General features: G+C 34.8%; 1 protein-coding gene across 1 annotated transcript; it reads left to right on the forward strand.

Annotated features, from left to right (window-relative positions):
- Window positions 1-6,379: 6,379 nt before the first annotated feature.
- cthrc1a (collagen triple helix repeat containing 1a) lies at window positions 6,380-14,528 on the forward strand. Its single transcript, XM_056254637.1, has 4 exons — window positions 6,380-6,592; window positions 9,154-9,372; window positions 12,692-12,908; window positions 14,259-14,528. Exons 1-4 carry the CDS (start codon window positions 6,473-6,475, stop codon window positions 14,399-14,401), a joined length of 699 nt encoding a protein of 232 aa, XP_056110612.1. The 5' UTR covers window positions 6,380-6,472; the 3' UTR covers window positions 14,402-14,528.
- The last annotated feature ends 1,305 nt before the right edge of the window (window positions 14,529-15,833 follow it).

Here is a 15,833-nt window from a genome sequence, read left to right on the forward strand (position 1 = left end):
GACAGCTACAGCAATCATACTTCAAAGTACAAAGCCTCAGCAGCACCATAACATAATGTCTAGAGCTGATTTAAAATTTTCCTCCCTCTATTCTGTTTCTCCCCGGCTAGCTGTGCCAAAATTTCTCTCGACTACAGAAGGGCTAATTAACTATTCTAAGGCCGTGGTCGAGGCTGTGACGTTTCTGCTGAGCTTATGGACCGTGGCAAAACAGTCTGCGAGAGAAGAATCTGTGGGATACAGTGATGCATTGGAACTGTGTTTTGGCTAATTGGCCATGGAAAAGAGGACGTCAGAACAGCATGGAGACAGTGAATAATAGACTAATGGGCATGGCCCTAATTGATAAAGCATCGGCTTCTGAAGCTAGAGCTTGTGGTTATGGAGCATGAGTGCACCGCATGAACAGGAAATCCCACCATGAGCTCTTTTTCTGACTGTTGCTGTTGTGCCCTTGAGCAAAGCATCTTAATCTCATCTGTTTTTGGTCCTAATACGGTTGCTTTCCAGTTAAACCAGTTACAATCTGGCAATGTAGGACATTTTACAATGCTTGCAAGAGATTGCTTTCTCTTACCTTATTCTTTAACCCTTTGATGCACAACATGGGTCTAAATAGACCCGACTGAGTTTTCATTTTCTATATCTTTGCAAGAAATTAATTTCATCATTCAGTATTCCAGGTATTCCTCAATTAACTTGTTTTAGATCATTACAAATCCTTATTTAAATTTTTCCTTTCTTACTTTTAGAATAAAAATCGTTTTTGTGTCACTACCCTTCTAATGCGCAACATGGGTCTAAAAAGACCCGTATTCATGTTTCTTTGCTGAATATTTGAAAGAAATGTATTTTATAATTTATTAATCCAGGTATTCATTAAATATCTTGTTTTTGATTTCCACAAATCATTATATTTATTTTTCCTTTCTTACTTTATACTTTATTGCCACCAAACAAACAATCTCACATTGGGTAAGGGATGCCATTGTCCTTGCCTATGAGGCACGCGGCCAAGCTTCGTCCTGAGGCATTCGGGTTCATTTTACTAGGGTGGTTGCTTCCTCCCAAGCTTTGGCTGGGGGTGCCCCCCTGCAGCAGGTTTTTGATGCGGTGATCTTATTTGCACACAGTCATAAGATTTTATAGTTTGGATGTTCAGGCTACTCCTGGCTCACACGTCCTTGAGTCAACATCACTAACTCATGTCTGAGACCTTTCGCATGTTTGTGAGCACAAACTACACAACTGTGAGGGGTCTAGCTGGTCATACAAAGATGTATTTCCCATAGTGCTCAACGCAGCATTTCGTTCCCACTTTTTCAGGGAACAGGGTTACAGTCAAGTAACCCGAGACGTTCACCACAATATTATCTCTAATGGTTAAAATCCTTACTTTATCTATGCTTTTGCACTGAGCAGAACAAAGTAAGACTAGGCTAGCAGCATAAAATGGCATTTTCAACATGTCATCAACACTTATAATTGTGTTGTCCATCCTCTCCATGGAAAACACAATTATATGAGAAGTTCCTAAAGACTTGAAAGGGTTTATTCTCAGCAGGAGTTTGGAAACAAGCAAACTCTAAATAAGTGCACTGATCATATTAATTAAACAAGAACAATAAAAAAGGCCGCTAGGAGCTATGTCCTATTTAAATGCCTCTAATTTCTTTTTACGGTAATTCTATTTACTCAAATGAACAAACTCTGCTCTAGTGATAGACTTTCCACCTCTCCTCTGTGGTAACAAAAGAACTAATGTAATTTTGTTTTTACTTTCTAATTATCCTTATTGTGCTTCCCCTTCGTTGAATTTAACAAACCAAGTCACTTTGAATTTCAGCAAACTGAAGGCTGTATTTTCTTGTAATTAGACTAATAAGCTGTCTAAAATGGGCGCCTGTGATTTAAATGCAAAGTATGTAGCTGTCGGTTCTCTACTTGTTGCATAGGAACAATATTACAACAAGGCTTTACTTTTCTTAAGCAATGGCTTCCCACTCTGTCATTGCCTATTGCGAGTCATTCAGTGGACAGGAGAGTTTTGAGTTAGACACATGGACACACCACACGATACATAGGCCTACAAATAGCTCATGTTCAGTGGGGTTTATGAAGCAGATTTTTTTGTTTTCTGAGAAAGAATATGAGTGGAGTTTGCCAGTGCATAAGTCAACACCATTATGCTAAGGTGGTTGCTTTCTGTTGATCAGATCCAACAAACATGAGCAATAGCCCAGCTAACAGGGAACGTTCTCAGAACTTTCTGGCAAGGTTCTCTCAAAGTTATGAATCAAAGATTCAGTAATGCTAACAGAAAAAGTTATCTATTTTTCATGATGTTCCCAAAATGTTAGCGCAAAAATGTAATTTATACATTGTTCATGGAACATTGTGTCCTGAAATGTCTTTTTTAAATGTTACTATTTTTTTCCCAGAAAGTTCAGAGAACATTAAAAAATAACCCTTACGAAAATGTACCATGGTTTTACTACAATTGTAGTTAAACCATGGTAACCACAAATTAACCATGGTTTTGCTACTGTGGTTATAAAACTGGCAATCAATCTGCCAAAAAACATCGTTACGCCACTTTTACTATAATAAAATCATGGTTAATTTTCATAACGTTCTCATAATGTTTGCAAAATAATAAAAATTGAATATTCTCGTAACGTTTTTATAACAAAGAATTTATTTATTTATTTTTAAAATATGTAATAAATTGCATATTTTGATCGTTCAGAGATCATTCAGAAATAACAGTTTCATAACTTAATGGGAATTTTTGTTAGCGGAAGTGATGCTGTCTTAAAGCCATAATAATAAAACAAAAATGGGTAACACTTTAGAATACTGTTTCTTACTTACTGCATAACTAATAAGGAATTACTGAAGAACTAATAGGTAATTCTTTATTAACTTGACTTAAGTCACTACTGTTAACTACTAAGGAAGATGTGTTAACTAATCAGTATGTAATGGAATTTTATGATTGTGTTAAGTATCAGTTAGTTAATCAATAACTAATTAATTCTGTCATACTTCCTGAAGAAATACTATTAATTATGGTTCAAGAAAAATAACTATGAAGTAACTACTAATGAACAGTCATACACAGTTACTACAATAATCCGTTTTATTTTAGCAGTGGAGTGGTGAATGAAGTACACAAATCAAGTACTTGAGTAAAAGTACAGATACCACAATAAAATATTACTCCAGTAAAATTATAATTAGGCCTATTCATTTTCAAAATTACCTTAGTAAAAGTACAAAGGTAATTCATTTTTAAAGAAGTAAAAAGTTTTAGTCATTCTTCAGCTCTAATAAGAAATATAAGTGCAGACATTTACTAGGATATATTGATCTGCAAATAACTTTTTATTTCATTAGCAAAACTTATCATAATGTACATTACAGTCATAGTGTTTTTTTTACAGTAAGTCAGAAGTATGTGGTAATTCTTTATTAATTACTAATGGGTTCCCTATATTTTCACTTTAGAATACTGTTTCAGGTTCTAAGTAATTCCTGAAGAATTATCTAATAATTCTTTGTTCTAAAGTGAAAATATAAGGAAATTAATTGTTAATTAATACTGTTTCAGGTTATCAGTTGCCTAATTCCTGGATAATTATTTGATCATTCTTTATTAATTATTAATGGGTTCCCTATATTTTCACTTTAGAATACTGTTCCAGGTTTTAAGTAATTCCTGAAGAATTATCTAATAATTCTTTATTAATTAACAATTAATTTCCTTATATTTTCACTTTAGAACACTGTTTCAGGTTATCAGTTGCCTAATTCCTGGATAATTATTTGATAATTCTTTATTAATTATTAAGAGGTTCCCTATATTTTCACTTTAGAATACTGTTCCAGGTTCTAAGTCATTCCTGAAGAATTATCTAATAATTATTTATTAATTACTTGATTTCTTACATAACACACTCACAAAACCACACAGGCAAACATTTAACTTTAACATTATATGTATTTGTTAAAATTGCTACTTCTATTAATAACATTAGTGAATAAGAAAGGTCACAACTCAATGTAGTTTTGTATGACTGTTCATTAGTTACTTCTTAATTATTTTTCCTGAACCTTAATTAGTAGATAATTAGTAGTAGTTCTTCAGGAGGTATGACAGAATTCATTAGTTATTGATTTACTACTGTTACTTAACACAGTCATAAAATTCTGTTACATACTGATTAGTTAACACATCTTACTTAGTAGTTAACAGTAGTGAAGAAGTAGTTAATGAAGAACTACCTATTAGTTCTTCAATAATTCCCTATTAGTTATGCAGTAAGTAAGAAACAGTATTCTAAAGTGTTACCCAAAAATGTACTGTCTTAATGAAGTGTTGCCTGTACAGGTGTAGTATGCTTTGCTCCTAACTTTTGATTTCTTACTGAGATGTTACAGTTATCACGTTGAAAGTGCAATTTATAAGTGGTGTGGATGTGTGCCATTTTTAAACAGGATGAGTTTTATAATAAAGCGCTTCTGCCATCTACTGGTTCCTTTCTCTGTATTCGTGTAGAAATAGATATAATAGTAGCTTACTCATTATAGTAGCTTACTTAAGTCATTTAAATTGTTAAATTGTTGATATATACTCATAGAAAAACATTTATGTTCATATTAGCTCTTGAAAACTGTTTTGTGAGTGTGTGTCTACTCAACCATATTTTGGTGTTTGTGTGTGTGTGTGTGTGTGTGTGTGTGTGTGTGTGTGTGTGTGTGTGTGTGTGTGTGTGTGTGTGTGTGTGTGTGTGTGTGTGTGTGTGTGTGTGTGTGTGTGTGTGTGTGTGTGTGTGTCCTCACAAGGATAATAAAACCTGGATTTTTTTACATTGTCGGATAAATTTTTTTGTTGCTATGAAGAAAACAAATGTATAAATCATGCTAAATTTTAATTTAAAAAAACACTAAATGTTTTTAAATGTCATTTTAATTTTATTTTAATAAGATGTTTCTGTATAATGTTTTTTTCCCTAAATGTCTATGTAGGCCTACTTCAACTTATTTTACATTAGTTGGCAATGCAACATTTCTTCCTTTTTAAGTTTTTTAATTGTAAGTTTTTAAGTAAGTCTTTTCATGTAATGTTTATATTTTATTTCAGCTTTATTTAATGTTTTTATAGGTATTTGCTAGGTTTAGTTTTATAGTTAACAACAACAACAACATAACATTAGCTAGTAAAGGCATTAAAGTTATTGCTTAAAATTTAAAATAATGACCAGTTACAGGACATAAGATATACAACAGAAAGCTGCTTGGTTTGAAAGTGAAAGTTTGAAATTTAACTGAAATTTCTCTAATGGTCACATCTCAAGACTAAATTGAGACAGAATTCTATTGGAGGCAAATGTTTGCTATTTCCTCAGATAACATTATGAATATGGCTAATGTCTGTGTTTTCATATGGCATGAGGCGGGCTTACGGGATGTTGACAGGGAAATACCTCAGCTGTGGTCTGAGACCCCCTTCAGTTCCTGTCTCTGTGGTGCCTCCAGGTCAAGAGAAGGAAAAGAAACATACGGCCTCTCACTGAATGAATAGACTACTTGTTCAGGAACAACTATTCATTTTTTTCACCTTAAAGAGTATTTAAAATCATAATAGCCGATCAGAAAAGATTAATATGCAAGAGTTTCACAAGTCACCTTTAGAGACCCCAAAGCCATTGTATTACCTCAAAAACATACTAAACTGTAAAGTACTGGTTTTAGGTTGATACTTCTTGACTTTCATGTGTGAATGTAGGCTACATATGACTTTGTGATACAACCAGGTTACATTTTTAAATCACTTCCTGTTCAAATGAAAAGAAATTTACTTATTCTGACTGGTCAGATTTACATTTAGTGTAAAAAAAATGTGGATGCTATTTACACTGGGTGTAAGTAGATGTTGTTGTGGACCAAGCATATTGTTTACCGTACATTGTTTTCACACGTGCAAATAGTGATAGATAGCCTATAGTAGCCTACTACTGTCGTCACACTACAGTGTGAATATAGGCTAATATGCTGTTTGTTCTTAACATCTGAGCAATGGTGAGTGGAGTCAGTGAGCTTTGCACTCAGATGAAGTTTATCATTAGGTGTGTTGCCACGTGGTACATGTTAGTTTTCTCATCGCTGATCTGGAAGGATCAATCACAGTCGTTTGTGATTAGACGGTGAAGCAATGCATAAAACAGATTATTGGGCGGATTTTAATTTATGTATCAGTTATTAATCCTCGAAATCTAAGTATAGCCTACATATCTACCTTCAATGATACACGTCCCGAAGTTTGAACACTGGTCTATAGATCTTCCTTCGTTGTCACGCGCCCCCTGCAGGAAGACAGAATAGTCTCCTTCTCTTAGAAAAAGTTATTAGTTGGCAACAGTTGGATCAGAGCAGGCGCGCGTACGCTGTAAACCTCTGGAGTTTAGCAATGATGGTTAAAATACTGCCTCAGCTTCTCATTTGCTTTTGGATAACTTTGCCATTCTGTTTCGCCGAAAAGGCTAAAGAAAGGAGCACCCGGCAAAGAGACGCGGAGTTTACTGACAAGGTAGGCTAAGATACGTTTTAAAGAAATGTTAAAATGCAAACCCAGGTCAAAGATAGGGAAGATGCATCGTACCAGATGATAAGTATTTTATTGTCCCCTTCTTGTAATTTTTCAAATGTGTTTGAGATAGTCAGGCTGATTCGGAAAGATGGAAGTAGACTTCATTTGGATAAAAGACTAAATTATGCCCTTGTTAAAGTGGCTTTTTTCCCCTGTAATTTGATTTTCTGTTCTCCGTTACGTATGATTAGTTTGATTACGTTTGATTGAAAATTTCAATAAAAGTTTAGCTATAGGGGAAAGGCAGAATTCAGCCTCTTATGGATTCAGGGAATAGGTTAATAATTAAATAATTTTAGTATTGTGTTGCTTTTTTTTTGCTCTAACACACACACACACACACACACACACAGAGACACATACTCGGTTTCGCTAAATTTGTGGGGACTCGCCACAGGCGTAATGATTTACTTTGCAAACTGTATTTTCTATTCCCTAGCCCTACACATCACAGAAAACCTTCTGCATTTTCAAAAAAATATGATTTAGTATGTTTATTAATCCATTTCCTCACAATGTAGGTGATCTCAGGTTTTTCATTTGGTCCCCGAAATGTAATATAAACCTACACACACACACACACACACACACACACACACACACACACACACACACACACACACACACACACACACACAAAGCCCCACTGTTTGTCAATTGGTGTGTTAACAATGGCTTCCCAGACAGTAACATAGTGTTGGCCCAGATCCGGCCCACATCTGGTACGCATGGAATCCACATGTAGCCTATGTGGTCCGGATCTGGGCCGACGCAATGTTGCTGCTGGCTTGTAGTGATGTTCGAATCGCTAACTAGCCAAAAACTTTGAATGGGAGCCAGAATTGGTTGATGTGTTGTAACCATAAACAACGCAAGAGCTTACGCATGATGTGTAGACCTAAACTAATCTAAAATTATTGTCGGACGGTAATTAAACATCAACGGTTGAAAAAATCGTCTCTAAAGAACCAGCTTTTTTAACTGTTTGATTGAAACAAATAGAATAGAAAATTCTGACTAGCCTATGGCCATACCCTCAAGTAACTCTTTATAGAAAATTCTACATGCGGTAGATTTATTTCGTGAACACAGTTTAATCTATTGAATGAATGAAAATATGTATAACGTGGTAAAATGGACCAACAATAGTATGCAAACCACACACAAACCTTTCAAGTCAAATTTATTTGGCTATATGCAAATAAATAAAGTCAAATTAATAATAAGATGATGATAATAATAATAATAATATAATAAAACAGTGATAACAATATACTGAATACCGTGATTGCTGAACTGAACAATCCAAAATGTAATGAATGAATGAATAAATAAATAAATAAATGAAAATCAAGATCCACCTATCTTTATTCACTGGTAAGAGTTCCACTCAATTAATTTAGTTTAATCTGATTCATTCAGCTGCTCACTGGAGCAGAAACTTTGGTAAAGTGGTGACAGATGCTTAAATTGAAATTATGTTCATTTCCACAATGGCCAAGTGTGATCAAGATGACCTTTGCATTTAGTACACTTCTTGGTGAATTTTGAAATGCTTTTGGTTGGCTAACTTTAAAACGCAAGCGAGTAATATCTAACCAAACAAAAAACTTTGCACATTCTTATCAGCGGATGCAAACAAACCACACCACTAAGACTCATTTGGATTTATTATGTCCCTCTGGTGTTTATACATATGGGTATGATTCCATAAAACCTCAGAGAGATGCCCTTGGTCTGTAAAACCACTGCAAGGCAATAGAGAACTGTCATTATTGAAAACCCCCAAGAAAGTGGATTAAATTTACTCACTGGATGAAAACTCAAGAAATCTGACAAAGACTAAAGGCCAGTTCAAACCAAGGACGATAACCAATGATAAAGATATTGTTTTAAATATAATTCAAAATGTATAAGCATAGCAGAGTCCACTTCACCACTATAATAAAAACTGCACTTTATTTTCTATCAAAATTCTGTCATAATTTACTCACACTCAAGTTGTTCTAAACCTGTATGACACAATAGAAGATAAATGTTGGTAACCAAACAGTTGATGGGCCCCAATGACTTCTATAGTAGGCCTATGCAAAAAAAAAAAAAAACTACGGAAGTCAATGGGGCCCATCAACTGTTTGGTTACAGTCTTTCTCTTTAAAATAATTATCTTCTTTTGTGTTCAGCAGAAGAAAGAAATTCATACAGGTTTGGAACAACTTGAGGTTGAGTATTTTTGGGTGAACTATCCCTTTGAATCAAGTGAACAGGCTGTGACTGTGGTCAGGGGATTTAACACAAGTTCTTCATCCAATTTTATGTTTTCATTGTTTTTGCCATTTCGGCACAAATGTATCCGTCTTCAAGAACGGTTCATGGTTCTCTCCCACCCACAGCAGACTGTGCATCATGGTGAATCACTGTCATCCTCATTAACAAGCCAAAATACTCTGAAAAGTACTGAAATAGTTCCATACCTCTTTTCTTCATGTTTTTGTCATTAGTACCAGCCATGCGTGCAGGGTGTACCTGGAGTGCAAGGCAGGGATGGGAACCCGGGGATAAATGGCATTCCAGGAACACCAGGAATCCCTGGGAGAGATGGATTTAAAGGCGAGAAGGGAGAGTGTGTGACAGAAAGGTTTGATGATCCCTGGAAACCTAACTTCAAACAGTGTGCTTGGAATTCATTAAACTACGGCATTGATCTAGGCAAAATAGCTGTAAGTATTATGTTCTTAAAGGAAGAGCTATTCAACTCCCTTATATTCTCTGAATGTACTTTGCTCATGTGTGCTCAGTTTTGCTGCCATGTTGTTTTGAACCAGTCATAAATGGTATGTGACTAATGACTCTGGAGCCTCAGGAAATGACATCACAACACTGATTGGCTGATGGCCCTGCAATAACATAAACAGAAAACCTTCGCTAGTGAAAAAGCTATAAGAAGGGGCTAACAGGGCCATGCCAGCCAAACTTTAAGCTTACGAATGTCACATTTCGATGGTAATATGAATAAATAATGAATGTATGGGTATATCAACAAAACAAAAAACAAATGACAACCAATATGTTTGAAAAACTAACATTAACTGATGGGACCTTACTGTAAAGAGTTACCCAATTTTTTTATAATTATAAAAAAAATACTTATTTTATACTTATTATTGGTAGTTCTCATCTCAAGTTCTGAGAATACATCATTGACCGGACAGTCACAAATGGTCTAGCGGCAAAAGTTCAAATATTAGCACAACCAAAGCTCAAATTGGACCTGAAAATTCTGCATGCGCATATGATCGGAACTCCATGCTGCTCTCATACTACTATACACTGGAAATGAATGGCTTCCGTCATTTGTTGGAGATGAAAAGTTAAAAGGATGACATCTGTGTTTGGACAAACAGTTAGCCCTGCCCCAAACTCACACCATTGGTTGAGCCAGAAGATAATATGTTAGACTGCTCAAACAAACACAACAATGTTTTGAAAGTGCTACTGTGTTTGCAGTCTTCAGGAAATCAGCTGACAAATCAAATGGATTGGAAGCATTTTAACATCCCAAAAAAATGACACACTTCGCCTTTAACCTCAATGGTAAGGCTTTAAACGTGAGCGCTGCAGTGATGATGAAGTTTAGGTCAAACTGTAAGTTTGCATTAGCCTGGTTCCCTCGACAAAAACTAGGGATGCACCAATACCACTTTCTCCAGAACGACTCCGATACCGATTCTTACATTTTTAATGCTTGCGGATACAGAGTACCAATACCTGTATTTTCACTGCATTTGTAATTTTTTAATGTATTGGGTAGAGAAACCAAAAGAATATGAATCATATTAATCTATTCTATTGCTGTATCATATTTTATCTATCATTTAATAGCACAGCACATATTTAGAGCTGCTTCAGCAGGACTCAGTGCTGAGGATTGGGTCAGTGGTTCAAATGTTTAGATACCAGTGAAATATCACAATTCTCTATTCCAATTTAGATACAGCAAAAACTACTAGCCTAATTAATGTGAATTTAAAACATTACTAAAGACATTCAGTAATAAAATATGAAGAACAAATAATCAAATTATAAATAGGACAAATAAATTCAATAGAACAAAGTAATTAAATGAGAAATATCACTGCTTATTCATTACTGTATAAATTAAATATAGATAGATCTTTATAAAGTTACAAAAGGTATTTAGTCAAGAGCAGTGAGTGATTTCTTTGTAGGTTTATTAGGCTGCTGTCCCTTTAAGAGTAAGACTTAAAGTCCCACTCCGATCATATTTTGAGCTATTTTTAAACATTCCCAGTGGTCTTTAAATTATGATTATGCCATTTTTAGCCAAAATCACAAAACCTGTGCCGTTTTCTGGGACTTCGCTTCAGCAGAGCGGCAGTAGCTCATTAGCAATTCGCCTCTGCGTTGTGGGCGGAGCCGTTGGCAGAGCCGTTGGCACGGAGACGACCCTCCCCCTGCCCGTTGCTGAGAGCTCTGTCTCTCCCGCTAGCTTACACCCCCAATACCGGTGGGGCAACAGTATTATATACACGTTAATTATTATTATCCGAAGTTAATCAAAGTCATCACCGATCACCGATCATTATTTCACTCCAAGACGTCGCGTGTGGAGACGCCCAGTGGAGTTACTACGTCACAACTCCAGTCTATTTTAGCCGGCATTTTAGCGTCTGCTACTGATTCACAGCCATTTGAATGTAGAAATACTCAGAAATACAACTTTGAGCTTATTTTTCTCAAGATATGTCCTCTAACATCAGAAAAATGCCACAAGAACATGTTAACACCTAGAAAAACATTATTTTCATCGGATTGGGTCTTTAATGCACGGGTACAATATGCATACTGTCTACGTGCAGTTGAGATGTAACCGACTATGTTTATTAGGATACTCGCCAAGACGGGGGATTTTATATCATTTTATGTGAATTTGTCCGTACCAAGCACAAGACGTGAAAGAGAATTCAATTCAGTATTCGCGCGCTGTCTGAGACCCGTGTTTTCGGGGCGCGCGCTACGGTACGGATGTTTGCGTTCATGAAACTTCTTGAACTGCAAACGTCCTATAATAATGTAGGGATCCAATCGTTTCCAACCTGCAATAGAAGTGCTCTCTCTCGCTCTCTCGCTCTCTCTACCGCCAGTTAACATTAATAATACATGCCTCGTTTTACTTTCTTTGCCATTGACATCCGACTGAACTGCAAACTTTCCATGCACTGATGTCCATGAAAAAGGGATGTGGTTGACAAGCTCATCCCTAACAAAAACCCAATAGGATTTTTTTCATTGGCTTTTGGATTATTGCAGAAAATAAGTAATGTGACCAACAAAAGTTTATGATTCTTACACAATTTGTTCATCAAGATAATCTTCACAAATGAACACATTTTTGAAATACAATCACCAGAAGTTAAAAGTAAAATGTAGCCTATAAACAAAGCACGCTACATTCGCATGACTTCAGCGTCACCATCACTAAGCTTCCGACAGTTCTTTCAGACTTTCTTTAAAAACAATTTCTCTGAGAGTTTGAGTTAGAATAGTTTGCATAAACATATAATAAACATCATAAGGCTGTGAAAGCAGACTGGCATGAGGATGTTTAATGTCTCAGACAACCTCTGTAGTCCCATTTAGACACTTGTTAGCAACTGCCTTTATCGAGACAAGTAAAAGCTTTAAAAAATGACAAGTGGTGTGTTACTGATGTATTTTATGTCATGGACTAACATGTGAAAATATGTTGAGTTTGGATTAAACACAGACCTCATTTCAGGCATTTTACCAAAAATCCATTCAAAAAACCCATTGACTTCAAGGCGCCGGAACAGGAAGTGGTAAAATGAAATTTGTTTCTGAGATTTAGCCTACATTAATACATGCAGCAGCAGCACTCTATTGTTGCCAACCCAAAATAGTCTATAACATATATTATACTATAGACATATAGGTTGCCTCTTCAGACATTCATTCAGCGATTTAACAATGGAAAATGTCTTGATTTCTCTGTCACAGGAGTGCACATTCACCAAGCAGCGTCCAGACAGTGCTCTGCGTGTGCTGTTCAGCGGTTCGCTCAGGCTTAAGTGTAAGACGGCCTGCTGTCAGCGCTGGTACTTCACCTTTAATGGGGCAGAATGCACTGGACCGTTACCCATAGAATCCATCATTTACCTGGACCAGGGCAGTCCTGAACTCAACTCCACCATAAATATACACAGGACGTCCACAGGTATCATTTACAAACTATCTGCATCCTTTATGTTTTATCTGATCTGCAAGATAAGGTCATTTTTTTGTTTTTGTTTAAGTCAGTAAATTGCAAAAATGATACAAATTTTACATAGACAAATAAGATAAACACTGCTTAGACACTTAAAAAGAAACTTAACATGTTAAAATGTATCTGTGCATTAGAAATATTGTAAAATGTTGCCAATAAAATTAACATATTTCAAACTTATTCGCTTGGATCTTCTAATTAACTACTTAAATATACATATATTCATTCATTCCCATATATTCTAAAATAAAAAGCTTGATGTTATAAAAATATTTTTAACCATTATACTTGTTTATGGATTCATGTGTGATTCAGACACTCTGCAATTATGCAGATACATTTCACATCTATTTATGGCTTTGTGGTTTCCAAAATATGGCACATTGCAAACATAATATGGACTCTACACCACCAAAATATACATTGCATTAAAATATACACTCCACATATATTGTGTATTTACAAGAATTTGTTTATTTAAAACTCAATTCATCCACGTTCATTAATCACATGACTGGCACTTTCTAACAATCACAAACCGTTTAAAAAAAACTATTCTGTTTGAAATACCATTCTTTCATAACCATAATCCACTATTGTACACATTTCATATTTTTGAACGCAGAAAAAGACTCTCATGCAGATTTCTTTGTCACATGGATTCCTTTGAGTATTCTTTTGTGTTGTCGAAGGCAGTTTGGCAGTTTTCGTAACCATCTATGCTGCAATTACAGAGAGACCAGAGGAATTTGAGAGCTCTTTGTGGTTTCTCACCAGCTCACATCTCAGCATCCACTGACTGATCTTATCTGTATATATAGCACACACACACACACACACACACACAATTCCAGTGAAATATATGCCCTAACAGACATCACAAAAAAAAAAAAAATTTTTTTTAACTTTTTAAAATTCTCTCTAATCCCAATTAAAAACTGTTTGGATGGATATATACAAATTGTGATTTTCATTATTTATAAATAACTGACAGCACTAATTAACCTGTGATTTTAATAAAAAAATTGTGACTTGTTAAAATACTTCAAAAATATCTATTCTTTAGTAAGTTCAAGAAAGTTTTTTCCTTAAATAATTGTTTGTGCTATACAGTATGTGTTTGTGTGTGTTTATAATTAGTTTTAATAGTATGTTTAATTATTATGCTTATTTAATTTATTAATATTAAAAATAAATACTAATGACAAAAAAATTAGAAATTTGTGTCTGCCTCTGTAACAACACAATATTCCATTATACAGTATTGACGAGCGCTACTGCTTGTGTTTTTTCTGCCAGTCGAGGGGCTCTGTGATGGGATCCAGGCTGGTCTGGTGGATGTTGGGATATGGGTGGGCACTTGTGCCGACTACCCTCGTGGTGACGCATCTACAGGATGGAACTCTGTATCCAGGGTGATCATCGAAGAGCTTCCAAAATGAGCATCCCTTCTAACTGATCGCTGTCGCTGTCACCATGGCAATAGAAGACAGCGACATCATGTTCCTTTCACAGAAAGGACCTTCCTCATAGAAATTGGACAAATTAAAGCTAATAGTGTTGCTTTGAGTCTGTGCAACTCTCATGTATTAGATTATGATTCTCCGGCTCAGTTAAGAGGGATTCAGTATGCTCAATTTAGATAGTACAGACAATTAGAGAGGAATTATCATGTTAGTATTATGGTTCTTTGGAAAATACCATGATACAAATTTGAATGATGAAAAAGTACCTTTTACCATGTAAATTTTATGGTAAATGAATATGGTGTTGAAACAGTACCATGTTGTTACCCTAAGATGTCATCACTGTACCATGTTATTGCCATCATTTTTTTTACGTTGAGAGTCCAACAAGGATGATCCTTGCTTTGCTAATATTTATTTAGTGGTTCTTCTTTGTGCCTGGATGACTAGAACTCAACATATTTTTGTATCCATTGTGGGTTTTTTAAATGACCAAAAGCTATGAAGAAAAGTCATGGTCGTGTTTCACCTCACTATTAAAAAATGTAATTTGGAAACAAATCTCAATTTATTTAATGTAATATATTACTATTCAAAAGTTGTTTTTTAAAGAAATTAATACTTTTATTCAGCAAGGATACATTAAATTGATAAAAAAAAAATCAAATAATACTGAAAAATGTTATATGGTTTCCACAACAATTTGAAGCAGCACAATATTAACTGAATGATTTCTGAAGGATCATGTGACACTGAAGACTGGAGTAATGATGCTGAAAAATCAGCTTTGCCATCACATGAATAAATTACATTTTAAGATATTTCATATTATTTTTTATTACAACAATATTTCACAATATTACTGTTTTTAATGTATTCCTGATCAAATAAATGCAGCCACAAGGGCCTTCTTTCAAAAACGTTAAAAACCAAGGTAACACTTTACAATAAGTTTTCATTTGTTAACGTTAACTACAGTTAACATGAAGTAACAATGAACTGCACTTCTACAGCATTTTATCTCAACATTTACTTATACATTTTAAGATCCAAAGTTGTATCTATTAACATTAGCTAATGCACTGTGAACTAACATGAATATGAACATTTTTATTAACTGCTGTAAAAATATATTGCTCATTACACGTTTTGCTATTGCTATACCACCCCACCACCACCACACACAAAATATATATATAATATTATAATTATAATTTTAAGCATATATCATGGTATATATTTTGACTACAAAACCATTGGTTCTGATTTTGCATTATATTAATAAAAAATACGCTTAATTGACATTGATTAACCCGTTACGGTTACACCATATACACATTTTTCCACATATACATACAGTACATGTTAAAAAAATAAAACACATTTATACATATTAAACAGCTTGTTA

Source organism: Rhinichthys klamathensis, unplaced genomic scaffold (genome assembly GCF_029890125.1).
Source record: "Rhinichthys klamathensis goyatoka isolate OS25496 unplaced genomic scaffold, OSU_Roscu_1.1 h1tg000111l_1, whole genome shotgun sequence".
In the NCBI taxonomy this organism is placed as follows: Eukaryota; Metazoa; Chordata; class Actinopteri; order Cypriniformes; family Leuciscidae; genus Rhinichthys; species Rhinichthys klamathensis.